Source organism: Pelodiscus sinensis, chromosome 19, assembly GCF_049634645.1.
Source record: "Pelodiscus sinensis isolate JC-2024 chromosome 19, ASM4963464v1, whole genome shotgun sequence".
Taxonomy (NCBI): Eukaryota; Metazoa; Chordata; order Testudines; family Trionychidae; genus Pelodiscus; species Pelodiscus sinensis.
Window position 1 is genome coordinate 3202896 of NC_134729.1, and position 17119 is coordinate 3220014.

General features: G+C 70.1%; 1 protein-coding gene across 1 annotated transcript in view; it reads right to left on the minus strand.

Annotated features, from left to right (window-relative positions):
- Positions 1-17119, minus strand: part of LRP1 (LDL receptor related protein 1) — a 170964-nt gene that overhangs the window by 30740 nt on the left and 123105 nt on the right. The window contains 20 exon segments of the mRNA XM_075901813.1: positions 217-339; positions 701-850; positions 1979-2092; positions 3303-3422; positions 3866-3991; positions 4944-4971; positions 4973-5070; positions 6143-6335; positions 6498-6593; positions 6595-6703; positions 7196-7385; positions 10347-10718; positions 11234-11358; positions 13251-13402; positions 13819-13945; positions 14306-14435; positions 14521-14655; positions 15094-15225; positions 16005-16130; positions 16593-16733. Coding sequence (XP_075757928.1) covers positions 217-339; positions 701-850; positions 1979-2092; positions 3303-3422; positions 3866-3991; positions 4944-4971; positions 4973-5070; positions 6143-6335; positions 6498-6593; positions 6595-6703; positions 7196-7385; positions 10347-10718; positions 11234-11358; positions 13251-13402; positions 13819-13945; positions 14306-14435; positions 14521-14655; positions 15094-15225; positions 16005-16130; positions 16593-16733 — 2787 coding nt within the window.

Sequence of the window (17119 nt, forward strand, 5' to 3'; positions counted from 1 at the left end):
GCTGCCCAACGCGCGCGAAGCTCTCGCACGACCCGGTGTGCAAACGTGCAAGGGGCTGGCCACGGGACTGGGGCTCTGTTCTCCCGAGAAGGGAGTGCACAGAGCGGGGATCCCTGCCCCCGCCCCAGAGGGGGACGCTCGCCTCCTAGGAACCGGGAAACCCGCCAGGTGCTGCAGCCTTCCCACAATGCTCTGCTTCCCGCCCCGGGCGCTTACTGCAGTGGCTCTCGTCTTCGCCGTTCTCGCAGTCGTCCTCCTTGTCGCACGTCCAGCTCATGGGGATGCACCTCCCGCTCGGACAGGCGAAGTAATTGGCCGGGCACTTGGGCTTTCGCACTCCTGGGGGGACAGGGGGGGGTCACACGCACGTGCACAGGGGCCATGGCAGGCTCGGTGAGCCATGCGGCCAGGCCCGGCTCTGCAGCGGGACCCGGGCACAGCGCTGTCGGTTCCAGTGGAGGGGGCCCAGAGAAACTCCCCTCTCTGGGGGGCTGCCCCGCCCCCCGCCGAGATGGGGGCCCCGGGCCCTGAAGAGCAAGTCTGAACTGAGGAGCCGGGAGGAGAGTTTTACAGAGGGGGAAACTGAGGCCCAGGGACACTGAGCCCCCGGTCAGCTGATTCCTGTCCCGTGCGCCCCCGCAGCCCTGGGGAGAGACGGTCACTAACTCCCCGCCCATCGGCCCCCTGCCCCTGCTCTCACCCGGGCAGTTCTGCTCATCCGAGTAGTCCCCGCAGTCGTTGGCGCCGTCGCACACCCAGGCGGGGGCGTAGCACAGCGACGTGTGCTCACACTTCTCGAACGTCAGGCCTTTCACCCCCAGCTTGAAGTAGCTGCTGCAGTTGGTGGCGCCTGCGGGAGCCAGGCCCAGGTCAAGGCTGCCCTGGGCACGCAGGCCAGGGCACCGTGCCAGCCGTGCACACAGCCTGGCCGCCGGGCAGGGCACACTCGCACACACACCTATACACCGTGCACACGGCGCAGCCACGCACATGCTGGGTATACACACATACCTTGCACACGTACAGTCCACGCACACACACGCCGGGTATACACACATACACTGCACACGCACAGTGCACCCTCGCACACACTGTGTGTACACACATACACTGCACATGCATAGTGCACCCTTGCACACACTGTGTACACACATACACTGCATACGCAGTGCATGCACACTGTGCACACACACACACACTGTGCACACACACAGCACCTGCATGCACAGTATTACTGACCCCGCACACACGCGGTATGTCCACACACACTCTGTGCACACGCACACACTGTGCACACACACAGCGCCTGCATGCACAGTATTACTGACCCCGCACACACGCGGTATGTCCACACACACACTGTGCACACACACACACTGTGCACACACACAGCGCCTGCATGCACAGTATTACTGACCCCGCACACACGCGGTAGGTCCACACACACACTGTGCACACACACAGGGCCTGCATGCACAGTATTACTGACCCCGCACACACGCGGTATGTCCACACACACACTGTGCACACGCACACACGTGTCCTCGCCCTGGGCAGTGACAGAGCAGGACTCTGACGGGGGGAGGGCCCCTCGCTGCCCCGAAAGAGGCCAAGGCCCAGGCCTAGCAGTGCCCCTGCGGCAGCCTGCTGCTCCTCCCCCGCGCCGGCCGCGTGCGGCACCTCGCGAAGCGATTCCGGCGAGCTGCCGGCCAGCGGTACGGCCGGGCTGGAAGGGACCGGGCGGCCGGGCCTGCTCCCAGGACACGATCACCTGGCTCGGCCGGGATCAGTGTGGGGGGGGGGGCAGAGCCCCCCGTTCCTCCATCCAACTCACGGCAGGACACAGGCAGGCAGAGGGGCCTGGCTCCCCTCCTTGCATGCAGGGGTGGTCCCTGGCCAATGGGGGGCCAGCGGGCCTGGGAAGAGCAGAGGCCCGGGGGGACCTCGGCGGGCTGGGGGGGCGGGGGGGGGCACTCACTGCAGTTCATCTCGTCCGAGGCGTCTTCGCAGTCGACGATCTGGTTACAGCGGCTCGAGTTCCCGATGCAGCTCCCGTCCCGGCAGCGGAACTCCGTCGCCGCGCAGCTGGTCTCTGCAAGACGGCACGGGCCGGAGCTGGGGGGTGCGGCGGGCAGCCGCCGGGCCATGGGGCAGCCCCTCGGGGTGCACTGCGATAGGACCCCCCCCCCTCGGCGCGCACTGCGATGGGACCCCCCCCCCTCGGCGCGCACTGCGATGGGACCCCCCCTCGGGGTGCACTGCGATGGGACCCCCCCCCCTTGGGGCGCACTGCGATGGGACCCCCCCTCGGCGCGCACTGCGATGGGACACCCCCCCTCGGGGCGCACTGCGATGGGACCCCCCCCTCCGGCACGCACTGCGATGGGACACCCCCCCTCGGGGCGCACTGCGATGGGACCCCCCCTCGGGGTGCACTGCGATGGGACCCCCCCCCCCCTCGGGGCGCACTGCGATGGGACCCCCCCCCTCGGGGCGCACTGCGATGGGACCCCCCCTCGGGGCGCACTGCGATGGGACACCCCCCCTCGGGGCGCACTGCGATAGGACCCCCCCCTCGGGGCGCACTGCGATGGGACACCCCCCCCTCGGCGCGCACAGCGATGGGACCCCCCCCCCTCGGCGTGCACTGCGATAGGACCCCCCCTCGGGGCGCACTGCGATGGGACCCCCCCCCCTCGGCGCGCACTGCGATGGGACCCCCCCCCCTCGGGGCGCAATGCGATGGGACACCCCCCCTTGGGGTGCACTGCGATGGGACACCCCCCCCTCGGCGCGCACTGCGATGGGACCCCCCCCCCTCGGGGCGCACTGCGATGGGACCCCCCCCCCTTGGGGTGCACTGCGATGGGACACCCCCCCCTCGGCGCGCACTGCGATGGGACCCCCCCCCCTCGGCGCGCACTGCGATGGGACCCCCCCTCGGGGTGCACTGCGATGGGACCCCCCCTCGGGGCGCTCTGCGATGGGACCCCCCCTCGGCGCGCACTGCGATGGGACCCCCCCCTCGGGGTGCACTGCGATGGGACCCCCCCTCGGGGCGCTCTGCGATGGGACCCCCCCTCGGGGCGCACTGCGATGGGACCCCCCCCTCGGGGTGCACTGCGATGGGACACCCCCCCCCTCGGCGCGCACTGCGATGGGACCCCCCCCCCCGCGCGCACTGCGATGGGACACCCCCCCGGCGCGCACTGCGATGGGACATGTGCCCCAGATGGTGCCCTGTGTCTGGCCAACAGGCCTGGGGGGGTCCCTGCCCGCAGAGGCCGGGGGGCCTGACTTACTGTTGCAGGGCACTTCGTCCGAGTGGTCCCCGCAGTCGTCCCGCCCGTTGCACCAGAAGGCCTTGGCCACGCAGCGCCCGTTCATGCAGCGCCGGAAGCCCTTCTTGCACTTGCGGCCGCCTGCGGAGCAGAGCGAGAGGGGAGCTCAGCCGGCCCCCCCCAGGGCCCTTCCTGGCCGGTGGCTGGGCAGAGAGCGGCACTGGCCTCGCGACGGGGGGGGCCGTCTGGGGAGGAAAGTGGGGCGCCGGACGGGGGCAGAAGGGAGGGGAAGGAAGGGGGGCGCCGGACGGGGGCAGGAGGGGGACATGGGACGGGGGGCGGGAGGGAGGGGAAGGAAGGGGGGCGCCGGACGGGGGCAGGAGGGAGGGGAAGGAAGGGGGGGCACCAGACGGGGGCAGGAGGGGGACGTGGGACAGGGGCGGGAGGGAGGGTGCCGGGAGGGGAAGGAAGGGGGGCGCCAGACGGGGGCAGGAGGGGGACGTGGGACAGGGGCGGGAGGGAGGGTGCCGGGAGGGGAAGGAAGGGGGCCCCCAGACAGGGCGGGGGGGGCGCGGGGCCCTCACTGCAGTACGACGGCTTCTCATCCGACTTGTCCTTGCAGTGGGCGGTGCCGTCGCAGGTGCGGGTGTAATCCACGCACTCGCCGTTCCCGCACTCGAACTCGTGCACGTTGCAGGTGGAGTTGAGAGCTGGGGTAGGACAAAGCGCAGGGAAGAGCGTCCACGGGCAGCCTGTCCACGGCCCCGCCCCATCCCCTCCTCTCCCCTCCCTCCCTGTCCACGGCCCCCCGCCCCATCCCCTCCTCTCCCCTCCCTCCCTGTCCACGGCCCCCGCCCCCATCCCCTCCTCTCCCCTCCCTCCCTGTCCACGGGCCCCCGCCCCCATCCCCTCCTCTCCCCTCCCTCCCCGTCCATGGCCCCCGCCCCCCTCCCCCCTCCTCCTCCCCCTCCCTCCCTGTCCACGGCCCCCCGCCCCCCTCCTCCTCCTCTCCCCTCCCTCCCCGTCCACGGCCCCCGCCCCCCCTCCCCTCCCTCCCTGTCCACGGCCCCCGCCCCATCCCCTCCTCTCCCCTCCCTCCCCGTCCACGGCCCCCGCCCCCCTCCCCTCCTCTCCCCTCCCTCCCTGTCCATGGCCCCCGCCCCATCCCCTCCTCTCCCCTCCCTCCCCGTCCACGGCCCTGCCCCCATCCCCTCCTCTCCCCTCCCTCCCCGTCCACGGCCCCCGCTCCCCTCTCCTCCCTCCCCGTCCACGGCCCCCACCCCCATCCCCTCCTCTCCCCTCCCTCCCCATCCACGGCCCTGCCCCCACCCCCTCCTCTCCCCTCCCTCCCCGTCCACGGCCCTGCCCCCATCCCCTCCTCTCCCCTCCCTCCCCGTCCACAGCCCCCGCTCCCCTCCCCTCCCTCCCCGTCCACGGCCCCCGCTCCCCTCCCCTCCCTCCCCATCCACGGCCCCCGCCCCCATCCCCTCCTCTCCCCTCCCTCCCCGTCCACGGCCCTGCCCCCATCCCCTCCTCTCCCCTCCCTCCCCGTCCACGGCCCCCACCCCCATCCCCTCCTCTCTCCTCCCTCCCCGTCCACAGGGCCCCCACTTCCTTAAGCACCTGCCCTCCCCGTTCCCATGCGCCCCGCCTGGGACTCACCTGTGCAGGTGAAATCGTCCTGCAGCACCCCGCTCGCCCCGGCAGGAGCAGTTGACGTGGCCCCTGGGGGAGAGCAGGCACAGGTCCTGGCAGCCCCCGTTGTTCACCCTGCAGGGGGACAGCTCGCCTGGGGGCCGGGGAAGAGCAGAGTCACATGCAGGCCAGGGGAGACCTGGGCAAGGGCCCCAAGGCAGGGCCAGGGCCGCCTCCCTCCCGCCTGGGTCCCGCTCGCAGGCTCCCAGAGCCAAGGGAGGCAGGGCCAGGGCGCTGGCTCAGCAGCCAGCTGGGGATGAGCCAGGACAAGTGAGGGAAGGGGTATCCATGGGGCAAATGTGTCCCCCAGCCTGCCCAGGGAGGGGGCAGCACAGGGGGTGGGGGTGAATTTCTGGGGATCCCCCCCAGCCTGCCCGGGGAGGGGGCAGCACAGGGGGCGGGGGTGGAGTTCCGGGGATCCCCCCCAGCTGGCCGGGGAGGGGGCAGAGCCCGGGGGGGAGGGGATTCTGGGGGTGGGGGCGGAGTTCCGGGGACCCCCCCCCAGCCTGCCCAGGGAGGGGGCAGCACAGGGGGCGGGGGTGGAGTTCCGGGGACCCCCCCCAGCCTGCCCAGGGAGGGGGCAGCACAGGGGGCAGGGGTGGAGTTCCGGGGATCCCTCCAGCCTGCCCAGGGAGGGGGCAGCACAGGGGGCGGGGGGTGGAGTTCCGGGGATCCCTCCAGCCTGCCCGGGGAGGGGGCAGCACAGGGGGTGGGGGGTGGAGTTCTGGGGATCCCCCCCCAGCCTGCCCAGGGAGGGGGCAGCACAGGGGGTGGGGGTGGAGTTCTGGGGATCCCCCCCAGCCTGCCCAGGGACGGGGCAGCGCCCGGGGGGGAGGGGATTCCCGGGGTGGGGGTGGAGTTCCGGGGATCCCCCCAGCCTGCCCAGGGAGGGGGCAGCGCCCGGGGGGGAGGGGATTCCGGGGGTGGGGGTGGAGTTCCGGGGATCCCCCCAGCCTGTCCAGGGAGGGGGCAGCGCCCGGGGGGGAGGGGATTCCGGGGGTGGGGGTGGAGTTCCGGGGATCCCCCCAGCCTGCCCAGGGAGGGGGCAGCGCCCGGGGGAGAGGGGATTCTGGGGGCGGGGGTGGAGTTCCGGGGATCCCCCCAGCCTGCCCAGGGAGGGGGCAGCGCCCGGGGGGGAGGGGATTCTGGGGGCGGGGTTCCCTCACAGCTGTTGGTGTCGTTGGCGACGGCGATGATGCCCATGGGCTGCTGGGGGATGTCGACGCGCAGCAGCTTCATGTCGCTGCCCATGTGCTTGTTGGCGCGCTGCACGGCCCGGCGCACCCAGTCCGTCCAGAAGATGTAGTCGCCGTAGACGGCCAGGCCGAAGGGGTGCACGGGATCCGACTTCAGGATCACCTGCCGGGCGCCCTCGCACCGTCAGCAGGGGGGCCTGGCCCCACGGCGGCCGCCGCCCCCTGCCCCCTCCCGCCCCGCCGCCCCTGCCCCCTCCCGCCCCTGCCCCCCTCCCACCCCCGCCGCCCCTCGCTGGGGATCCCGCCAGGCAGCCCCCGCACTCACGTGGCGGTGGGAGCCGTCGTACTCGCAGCGCTCGATCTTGTCCAGCGTGGCGTCGGAGAAGTAGATCTTCTCGGCCTGGTGGTCGATGGCCAGCCCCGTTGGGCGTCCGGATGTCCTGGTCGATGATGATGAGGACGTTGGCCCCGGCCAGGGTGGCTCGCATGATGCTGGGGTGCTGCTCGTTCCAGTTGGTCCAGAACATCAGGCTGAGGGGGGGGAGGCGGGGAAGGGCCAGGCTGAGCCGGGAGGACCCCCCCTGCGTGGCCGGCCCGAGCCCCCTGGGCCTCCCCAGCCAACTCCCCCTCGCTGTGCCCTGCTTGCGGGGGAACCCTGGCTCCAGGCGGCTGCTGGAAGGGGCAGTAACAGGGGCTAGCGAGTCCCCCAGTGAACCCACCAACCCAGCTCCGCTCGTGCAGCGCGTAACACTGAACCCCCGGTCAGAGCAGGGGGCCGGGGAGCGGGGCACTGGGTCTGATCCAGCACCAGGGCAGGGGACTGGGACAGGCCCTTCTCCTCCGGGGTCCTCGGCCTCTGTGCAGCCCAGAATGCGTGTGAAACGAGCCCTGTGAGCCCAGCCCTTCCCAGGCCCCGTCACCAAGGACCCTCGCCGCCCCTCGGAGCAGGCAGAGCCGCAGCAGGCCCAGGGCGACCCCCCAGCCCTGGCAACGGCGCAGCGAGGCCCCGTCAACGGCGCTTACTTCTGACACTCGTCCAGCACGAAGGCCCGGGGGTGGTCGTCTCCCGACATGGTGATCACCGTCTCCCGCACGAAGGCCCCCAGGCGGCTCTGGTCCACCGTGTGCCGCATGATGGTGGACGTGGTGTAGCTGGTCCAGTAGAGCGTGTCCCAGCCCCGGTGGTACGCCAGCCCCTCCACCGAGCCCACGTCTGGGGGGCACACAGAGCGGGGCACCCATCACTAGCCAGGCCGTTCGGAATGGGACCGCGGCTCTCAGAAGCCCCTGCCCGAAGTGCGGGGGCCGGGAGGGCAGGGTGCACGGGGAGGGTGTATCCGTGTGGACGTGCGCTGGATTCACGCCGGTGCGAGGGCAGAAACTGGCCCCAACGGGGCCCGTTTCCTGGGGTGCTTTGGGGCCAGCGGCTCAGACCGCCACTCCCCGGAATTACACCAGCACTTTGCGGGACATCGTGCTTCGCTTGCACTAGTGCGAAACACCCCGCTGAGCAGGAGCGGCTCGCACGCCCCTGCACCGGTCTCCCCGGGGGACCAGGCTGGACAGCCGGGCTGAGCTTTGACACGGTCCCTGCTCCGCTGGCCGAGGACCGAGCCCGCCGACCCAGGCGGCTGAGTGACACGGCCGGGAGCCAATCGGATTCCTTCGGGAGCGTTCGGCGGGCGGCTCCTTTGCATTGACCGACTCCCGGGACGTGCCCCCGGGAACGGCTCTGCCCGGCCCCGGCGCCCTCAGTGCCACCGGGAGAGCTGGGCAGAGTCTCGCTCAGAGCTGGGGGCTCCCCGGGTCCCCGTCTGCATTCGGGTCACAGACACTCCCTCCTTCCCAGGAAGGCTGGAGTCCGGGCCCCTCTCCCCAGCACACAGGCCGTGCGGTGAGCAGGGATCGCCCGAGCCGGCCGCGCCAGCCTCCCCCCCGGGCACCCGGCGCGTTGAATTGACCAGCCAGGCTCGGCCGGGGTCGCGGATGCGAGCGTCTCCGAAGGGAGCCAGGCCCCCAGCAGCGTGTGAAGAGCGAACGGGGCACCCGGGACGCGGCCGGCTCTGGGGGGAGCGAAACGTCACCCGCTCGGCCCCGCGGTTTAATCATGTAAACGAGACGCACGCGGCAATTAGCACGATCCCAGCGCCGCTGGGCCTTTCCGTCCCATTGCGGCGGCTGCGGTAATTATTCCGGGCTGGCGAGGAACCAGGAAGGGGGGAGGAGGCGTTTCATGTTCCTGCGGGGCTGGGGATTTGCAGGCAGCGTCTGCCCTTGGCTGCACCCCGCTGGCTGGCGCCTGGCCCGGCTCGGCTCAGCAGTCGGAAGGGCCGGCCGGCTGAAGCGGGCCTGGCAGGTGGGGGCAGGAGGGGCTTGCGTGGGACAAAGGAGCCGAGCGAAGGGCCGGGCAGGGTGCCCTGCGGCAGGGCTTCGGGGGAAGGGAAGAGGGAGGAGGCAGAGAGCAGGGACCACAAGGGTCACCTGCCCACTGAGCCCAGGAGAGAGCGGGGGACCCGCGGGGGAGGCTCTGGTGGGGACAGAGGGGCTGGGGGGGGCTGTCCCACGGGCCCGGGGCTGCCAGGGGTGGAGGCAGAGGCAGGAGCGGGGAGGGAGGCTGCAGCTGGCAGAGCAGCGTTGCTGGATAAGCCCTACACATGGGGGGGGGGGGGGAGCTCTAGCCCCTCCCTGCAGGGTTTGCCAGGGACGCCAGGCAGCAGAGAGAGGCCTGGGTTGGCCCCCCCTCACTAAGGGGAGCAGGAATCCTCTGGGGCACGGGGAAGAGTCCAGTCCCACGCACGGGGGCCAGGGGTGGAGTCCTGCGCACGGGGGCCGGGGGCGGAGTCCCACGCACGGGGGCCGGGGGCGGAGTCCCACACACGGGGGCCGGGGGCGGAGTCCCACGCACGGGGGCCAGGGCCGGAGTCCCACGCACGGGGGCCGGGGGCGGAGTCCCACGCACGGGGGCCGGGGGCGCGTGCGCACACAGATCAGCAGACAGACGCTCACACAGCTCCTCAGCAGCTGCAAGGGCTCCCTTCCCGCCAAGGGGCCAGGCCAGCGACTCTGCCCCGGGCCAGCCCTGTCCCTGAATCTTACCGCCTGCCTCGCCCTCGCCCTACCTGCCGAGGCAGCCCGGGCAGTAGCTGCTCTGAGGGCTCTGCCCAGAGCGGGGGACAGGCCCACCGCCAGGACACAGGGGCCCGGCCTCAGATCCCTCGGGGACCGACTGAGGCAGCACAAGGCCAGGCTGGGGAAGCCGGAGCCGGCAGGACGGGCTGTCTCCACGACACGGTGCCCCCCCCGGCCGGACCCAGCCTGGGAGGCCCTGAGGCTGCAGGATGGAAAGGGAGGGAGGGGGCCTGCCCACTGGCAGGACAGACCCGGGGGCCCCACCGCCGCCCCCTGCCAGCGCCTCCCACCTCCCCTGCAGCCGCACGGTCCACAGCCCCGTCATGCAAAGCCGCAGGGACACATCCGTGGGTCCACCCCCGACAGGGGGTTCTAGAGCCGCAGGCAGAAAACTTCTCGCCAAGTCCTGCCCCCGGACAAACTGCACTGGGATCATTCCATGGTGATAAGGGGATGGGGGACATGGGCGAGGAGGAGAAAGAGAAAAGGCAGAGGAAGGGGGCGAGGAGAAGGAGAGGCAGAGGGACGAAGAGGAGGAGGAAGAGGAGGAGGGAGGGGAGAGGCAGAGGGAGGAGGGAGATGAGGAGGAGGGGGACCACGAGGAGGAGGAAGGGGAGGGCCAGGAGAGGCAGAGGGAGGAGGGGGAGGAGGAGGAAGGGGAGGAAGGGGACAGGCAGAGGGAGGAGGGGGATGAGGAGGAAGGGGACGAGGAGGAGGAGGAAGGGGAGGAAGGGGAGAGGCAGAGGGAGGAGGGAGATAAGGAGGAGGGGGACGAGGAGGAGGAGGAAGGGGAGGAAGGGGAGAGGCAGAGGGAGGAGGGAGATAAGGAGGAGGGGGACGAGGAGGAGGAGGAAGGGGAGAGGCAGAGGGAGGAGGGGGATGAGGAGGAGGAGGAAGGGGAGGAAGGGGAGAGGCAGAGGGAGGAGGGGGATGAGGAGGAGGAGGAAGGGGAGGAAGGGGAGAGGCAGAGGGAGGAGGGGGATGAGGAGGAGGAGGAAGGGGAGGGCCAGGAGAGGCCGAGGCCGAGGCGGCCCCGGGGACTCACTCTCCACGATGGTCCTGCGCCCGGAGCCGTCGTCGCTGATCTGCTGGATGTTGCCGAAGTGGATGTCGCTGTAGAAGATGCGGTTGCTGCCGGCGGGGCCGGGCCGGTAGTCGAAGGCCAGGGCGATGACGTTCTTCATGTGCTCGGCGTCCTCGAAGGGCTTGATGGGCGCGTTGAGGTTGCTCTCGTCCGACAGGTGGATGCTCTTGAGGATGGTGCGCTCGGAGTAGAGCAGGTAGCCGTCGTAGTCCCGGCAGCTGGCCCCGTCCTCGGCCAGCATGCCGTGGGCACAGGCGCACGTCCGCCGCCCGCTGCCGCGGAACAGGCACAGCTGCTGGCAGCCGCCGTTGTTCTGGGCGCAGACGTTGGTGCCTGGGGGAGGAGAACCCCGACTCACACCCAGCACTGAGGGGCAGCGGGCGGGGGGGGCCCGGAGGGCTGGCCGAGGCCCTGCATTTCCAGGGCCGCACAGCAACGCACGGCAGCCGAGACCGCGGTTCCGGCATCCCACTGGCGCCCCGTTCCCAGGGAGGGAAGGGGGCCCAGCCCCAGGCTGGCGGGGCCAGGCTGCCGTGCTGGGCGGTTGCCGAGGGAAAGCCAGTGGAGACGCAGCGCACGGGGTTCCGTGGGACTCCGGGCGCCTGATGCCCCAGGGGGGCCTTTGGCCCATTTTTCCAGCCATCCCTCCAGAAGCTTCCCCAGCCTGGGCCAAGCGAGGGAAAAAAATCCCTCTACGACCAGGTCCACCTCTCCCGGCGCCCTGGCCCACAGGCACCTCCCGCCAGGAGCATTTAACTCCCTGCCTGCCCCAGAGCAAAGCCAGGGAAAGGCTGTTCAGCCCCAGGCTGGAGGGGGGGGGGGCTGGACACACCCGCCTCCGGACGCACCCTTTTGCCTGGCTTGGTTGAACACTTTGATGTCCTTTAGCTGCACCCCGATCCCTGTCCGCAGAGACACCGACTCTGTGGCGTTGTCCTTGCTGCCTCTCTTGATGGAGCCGTTTGCGTGGGTCCTAGCCGGGAGAGAGGCCGTGAGCCGGAGCCGTCGCTGCGTCGGCAGGACCCCCACCGGCCCACTGTGCCCTGCCCTGATGGGCCAGCAGGCGGGCCCACCGACAGCTGGGATCGCACACGCCACAGCCGTGTTACACGCCCCCCCTCCGGGTGACACACTCCCTCCCCCTCCAGCCCGGCTCGCTCTGCCTCCCGCCCCCACACGGAGCCCAGGTCAGCGCCTCACAAGGGTCGCTTGCTCATGGGCAGCCCCGTGTCAGGCCTGGGCACCAGGGCGGAGCCTCCGTGGGGCTCAGCCCCCCACCCCCGAGCCGTGAAGTGCGCCGTGGGGCGGGCTTGGGGCCGTACAGTGGAGGGCCCCAGGCTCGGGCTGTAAGAAGCCCTGACTCTAAGCAACTCGCCCTGGTCTGACCCTCTCAGAGGTGCCCCCAGAACCCGTTCATAGCCCCCCCGGCCTGCAAATCACAGAGACCCCAGTTGCCCCCCCAGCCCCCAACCATAGAGCCTGGTGTCTAGAGCGTACACCCAGCCCTCCCGCAGCCACAGAGCCGCAGCAAGGGGCGGCCGCATGGCTAGAGGGGTCAACCTCGGCAGCCACTTTAGCCAGCTCTCTGGCTGCTGAGCCACGGGGACCAAGCTCCCAGTGAGTCCTCCAGGCCATCGAGCCCCTGCCTAGAGTGTAGCTCCCCCCACCATGCCCTGCCACCATAGAGCTCCAGCACAGCGCAGGTAGAGAGGCACTGGACACTCTAGCCACGGCCCTGCCCAGCTCTATGTCTGTGGGTGGGTTGGGGGTACACTCTAGACAGTCTCTATGGTCCAGAGCGATGGAGGGGAGTCGACTCTAGACAGTCTCTATGGTCTAGAGCAATGGAGAGGGTTGGGGGTACACTCTAGACAGTCTCTATGGTCTAGAGCAATGGAGGGGGTTGGGGGTCGACTCTAGACAGTCTCTATGGTCCAGAGCGATGCAGGGGGTTGGGGGTACACTCTAGACAGTCTTTATGGTCCAGAGCGATGCAGGGGGTTGGGGGTACACTCTAGACAGTCTTTATGGTCCAGAGCGATGCAGGGGGTTGGGGGTCGACTCTAGACAGTCTTTATGGTCCAGAGCGATGCAGGGGGTTGGGGGTCGACTCTAGACAGTCTTTATGGTCCAGAGCGATGCAGGGGGTTGGGGGTCGACTCTAGACAGTCTCTATGGTCCAGAGCGATGCAGGGGGTTGGGGGTCGACTCTAGACAGTCTCTATGGTCCAGAGCGATGCAGGGGGTTGGGGGTACACTCTAGACAGTCTTTATGGTCCAGAGCGATGCAGGGGGTTGGGGGTACACTCTAGACAGTCTCTATGGTCCAGAGCGATGGAGGGGGTTGGGGGTCGACTCTAGACAGTCTCTATGGTCCAGAGCGATGGAGGGGGTCGACTCTAGACAGTCTCTATGGTCCAGAGCGATGCAGGGGGTTGGGGTACACTCTAGACAGTCTCTATGGTCCAGAGCGATGGAGGGGGTTGGGGGTCGACTCTAGACAGTCTCTATGGTCCAGAGCGATGGAGGGGGTCGACTCTAGACAGTCTCTATGGTCCAGAGCGATGGAGGGGGTTGGGGGTACACTCTAGACAGTCTCTATGGTCCAGAGCGATGGAGGGGGTCAGGAGCACACTCTAGACAGCAGGCTCTATGGTCCAGAGTGCTGGAGGACTGCCACAGGGCTCTTTGGTTTACAGCCAGAGCCGTCATCTCTTTGGCCACAAGGGCGAGAAGCAGCGTGTTGGGACTGATGATCCTTTTGGCAAATGACATGCAAATGTAAAGAGGAGTCATTTGCATAACACCTCTAGCTCCCTGGCCCTGCAGCTCCCAGGGCCCCGCCGCCCCGCACCCTGGCCTCACCTGTCGCTCCAGTAGATGTAATCCTCAAAGACCGACACCGAGAACATGTCCATGTTGTTGCTGGACAGGACGACCTCCCTGTTCTCGCCCGTCTCCAGGTCGATGCGCTCGATCTTGTCTGTCCGAGCGTCGCACCAGTAGAGCTTCCCGTCCTGGAGGGGGGGAGACGCCCGGCTGGTCAGAGCTCGGCAGGGAGGGGCAGGGGAAGGAAGCGGAGGGAGCAGGCGAGTCTCCCCTGGGGGCTCAGTGCGGGGGACACGCAGCTGGAAGGGCAAAGCCCCAACCGACGCTGTTTATGGCCGACCGTGGCACCAGGAGCCCAGATCACGGCCCAGGGCCCGGCTGCGGTAGGCACCTGCCCCCCAGAGCTTACAGCCGAGACACGGGCTGAAGGGGCAGCACCGGCGAATGATGGGACAGTGCCGGCCACAGAAGGGCCTCCCACCGGCGTCTGCCCCCCGCCTTGCATCCCGCCCCTCCTGGGATGCGCCATCGTGGCTCCGGGCCGCCAGACCCAAGAGCAGCCCCTGCCTGCACCCGTTCCTGCGCCGCGCCGCGGCCGCCGTACCTGGTAGTCGACCGATATCCCGTTGGGCCAGCTGATGCTCATGTTGACGAGGACCATCCGTTCTGTCCCGTCCAGGCGGGAGCGTTCGATGCGGGGGTACTGGCCCCACTCCGTCCAGAACAGGTACCTGCAAGGCACCCAGCACGGCTCACATGGGACCCGGCAGGGCACCCCCAGCCCTCGGATCGGCCGCCTCCCCTGCCCCCCTCACAACCCTTGGGGCCCCAGAGGCAAAGCTGTTGCAGTCGAGGCGTGGGGGTGTCTGGCAGTCCGGGGGCTCCCCCCCATGTCTGACACTGGATCCCTCCCCCGCCCCGGGGAGTACAAGGGACCCCCAAGACCAGACCCAGGAGCCCCGATTTCTAATCCCCACCCCTGGCTCTCCCTGGCAAACCCCGCACTCCAGCCCCAGAGCTGAGAGCTGAGCCCAGGCTCCCAGCTCCAACCCGGGCTCCCCAGGGCGGCCAGCCCGCCGAGGGCGCCTCACCCTTTCTCCGGGTGCACCGTGATGGCCCGAGGCTTGTCCAGCCCCTGCGAGATGACCACGTAGCGGAACGACCCGTTCAGCCTGGCCACCTCGATGACGTCGAAGCCTTGGTCCGTCCAGTAGATGTTTCCTGGGGCGGGGGAGAGCGACGCCACGTTAGCCGGGCCGGCCCGTGGCTCCCCCGCCCAGAGCCCGGCCGGGCGGACGCGGCTCACCTGCTATCCAGTCCACGGCGATCCCTTCCACGCGCCCGATGCCGTTGGTGACCACGTCCTCCCGCCACGTCTGGTCGCGCTTGGCCCGGCTGATGGTGCTGAGCCCCATGTCCACCCAGTAGATGGTGTCGTTCTCTGGGGAGCAGCGTGGGCGTGAGGGCCGGGGAGCCGCCAGCAGGGAGGGGAGGGGACGGAGGGTGTTCTGCACAACTCTCACCAGCTGGGGGCGCTCTCGCAATGGGGATGAGCTACCAGTGGGAGGAGGGGAGGAGGGGGGGGGAGGCTTTGGATGGCAAAGGGGTGGGGGCTGGCTAAGGCCTCCCAGAGCTGAAACACTGCTCCCTATCTCCAGCCCCTCCCTGCCTTTCCCCGGCCAGCTCAGCCACCCACAGCAGGTCCCGGGGGAAACCGAGGCACAGGGCAGCAAAGGGGCACCCGGCAGCGGGGAGGGGGAGTCGTCTCCCCTCCGATCTCCGGCAGGGGGCTGGCCCCACTCGGGGCGGGCGGCCGAAGCCGGGTCTACAAGGGGGCCGCGTCCCTGGCGGCCAAAGAGGCGCAGGCGGCGGCTCTCACCCGCGTGGAAGTCGATGCCCACAGCCAGCGAGGTCCCGGACACGGGCACCAGGGCGTCCGACTTGTCGCTGGGGTCCAGGGGGATGCCGCGGATTCCCTCGTGGACGGAGTAGAGCAGGAAGGAGCCCACCCCTGCAAGGACAAGGGGACGCGGGCGTCGGCCGGAGCAGAGCCAGGCAGAAGGCTGGTCTGCGCTGCCTGGGGCACGTGGGCGTGTTTGGCCCCAGTGCGCTCCCAGAGCGGACGTGCTGCACTCGTGCGACAAGCACTTTGCACGAGAGCAGGGCCTCTCGGCTCGGGCGAGGCCCGCCCAGGGGTGACAGGTTCACGGGGCCGAGCGCCGCACGACCCGCCTGGCAAGTGAGAGGCAGCAGGAGGCACTGGGCTGGGGAAGGGAGGGGTGGGTGCTGTTGGCGGGCGAGGCCAGCGAGGGACAAGCCCAGGAAGCCGGGGGGGGGGGCGCTGCCTGCGAAGGTACCTACCAATGTTCCTGCTAATTTTTTAAATACATGTGCAGAATAAAGTTTGTTCTGTGCACCGAGGCACGGGTGGCTGTGCACCACCAGCAGAAACACGGCTAATCAGCTGGGCGGCCGCCCAAGCGCTCAGCACCTGCGCCCGCTCACCCCCCTCCTCCCGCTAAGGGGCAAGCCCCCGGCCTGCCCGCTCCAGACCTCTCGTGAAAGGGAAGGAGGCCCCCCCCCCACCAGGCAGACGCCGCCGTCTCTCCTCCGCCCCCCGGCCATCGGCTGGCAGCAAGCGAGTGGGCACCAAGAGGAGGAGCCTCGCAGCCTGCCCCCCCACTCCGGAGAGGTCGGAGGGCAAGACACGAGAGGCGCCCGAGGAGGGGTTGGGGGGCCAGCCCTAGAGCCCCGTGCCAGGGTCGGGGGCCCGGGGGCAGGCGGACTCACCTTCGCAGGACTGCTGCCCGCTCTTGAGGCTGTAGCCGGCCGTGCACATGCAGGAGCGGGTGGTGGGCGAGGTGGGCAGGCAGAGCTGGGAGCAGTCGCCGTTGTTGACGCTGCAGGGGTTGGTACCTGAGCAGGGAGCAGGGGAGGGTCAGGGGCAGCCGGGGAGGTGGGTTTGCTCCGCGGGCGCCCCCCTGCTGGGACCTGCGCGACCACCCGCCGCCAGCAGGGGGCGGGCACAGAGGGGCCACGCCGGAGCCGCAGGCCTGCAGCTGCTCAAGGGGCCAGGGCCGTGGCGCTGCCCTTCCAGAGCTCAGGCCGGCCGGAGAACCCCCAGATCCTGCCCTGCTGGGTGCTTCCGGGCAGCAACGGGGCTCAGGGACCCTGGCAGTGCCAGGCCCCGAACATCAACCCAAAGTGGGGCCGCCCCGGCGTCGCCCACCCCTTCCTGGCGAGAAATCCTGAGCCAGCCCCCAGAATCGCCCGGGGCTCCCCCTCCAGGGGTGCTCCTGGGCCTGCTAGTTCCCCCCTTGGGCTCCCCCCCCGGTGTCCCTCCCCTCCCCGGGGGGCTGCTGCCCCGCCGGCTCTCACCGTGCTGCACGCTCTCGTCATAGACCTTCATGTGCATGACCAGCGTGGTGCTGTTGCGCAGAACGACCGCCCCCGTCCCGTCCTTCTTGGCGCAGGTCCCCATCTTCTCCGAGGCCTGGTCCGCCCACCACAGCTTGTCGCCTGCCGGGCAGGGGGCCGGGATGCAGCAGTCAACCCCAAACAGGGCCCGGCATGCAGCACCCCGCCCACTGCCCCCCGGACACCCCGGGGCGCGCCCGTGGGGCCCAGCCTGGCAGCAGTGTCGGCCACCAGCGGGCAGCCAGGCTCCACGCCACGGCCTGCAACCCTCGGGGGGGGCCTCCTCTGGCCCCCACATACCCCGATACTCCCCAAAATCTCCCCCTCATATCCCTATCCCCCCAACCTCTGCCCCCTCATGCCCCAATACCCCCTGGACCCCCCAGCTCCATTCTGCCCCATGGCTCCCCCCTTCAGCACGGCGTGGAGGTGCAGGGGGGCAAGGCCCTGGCTGACAGGGCCCCACGTCCCGCCCTGCCCCCAGCCCT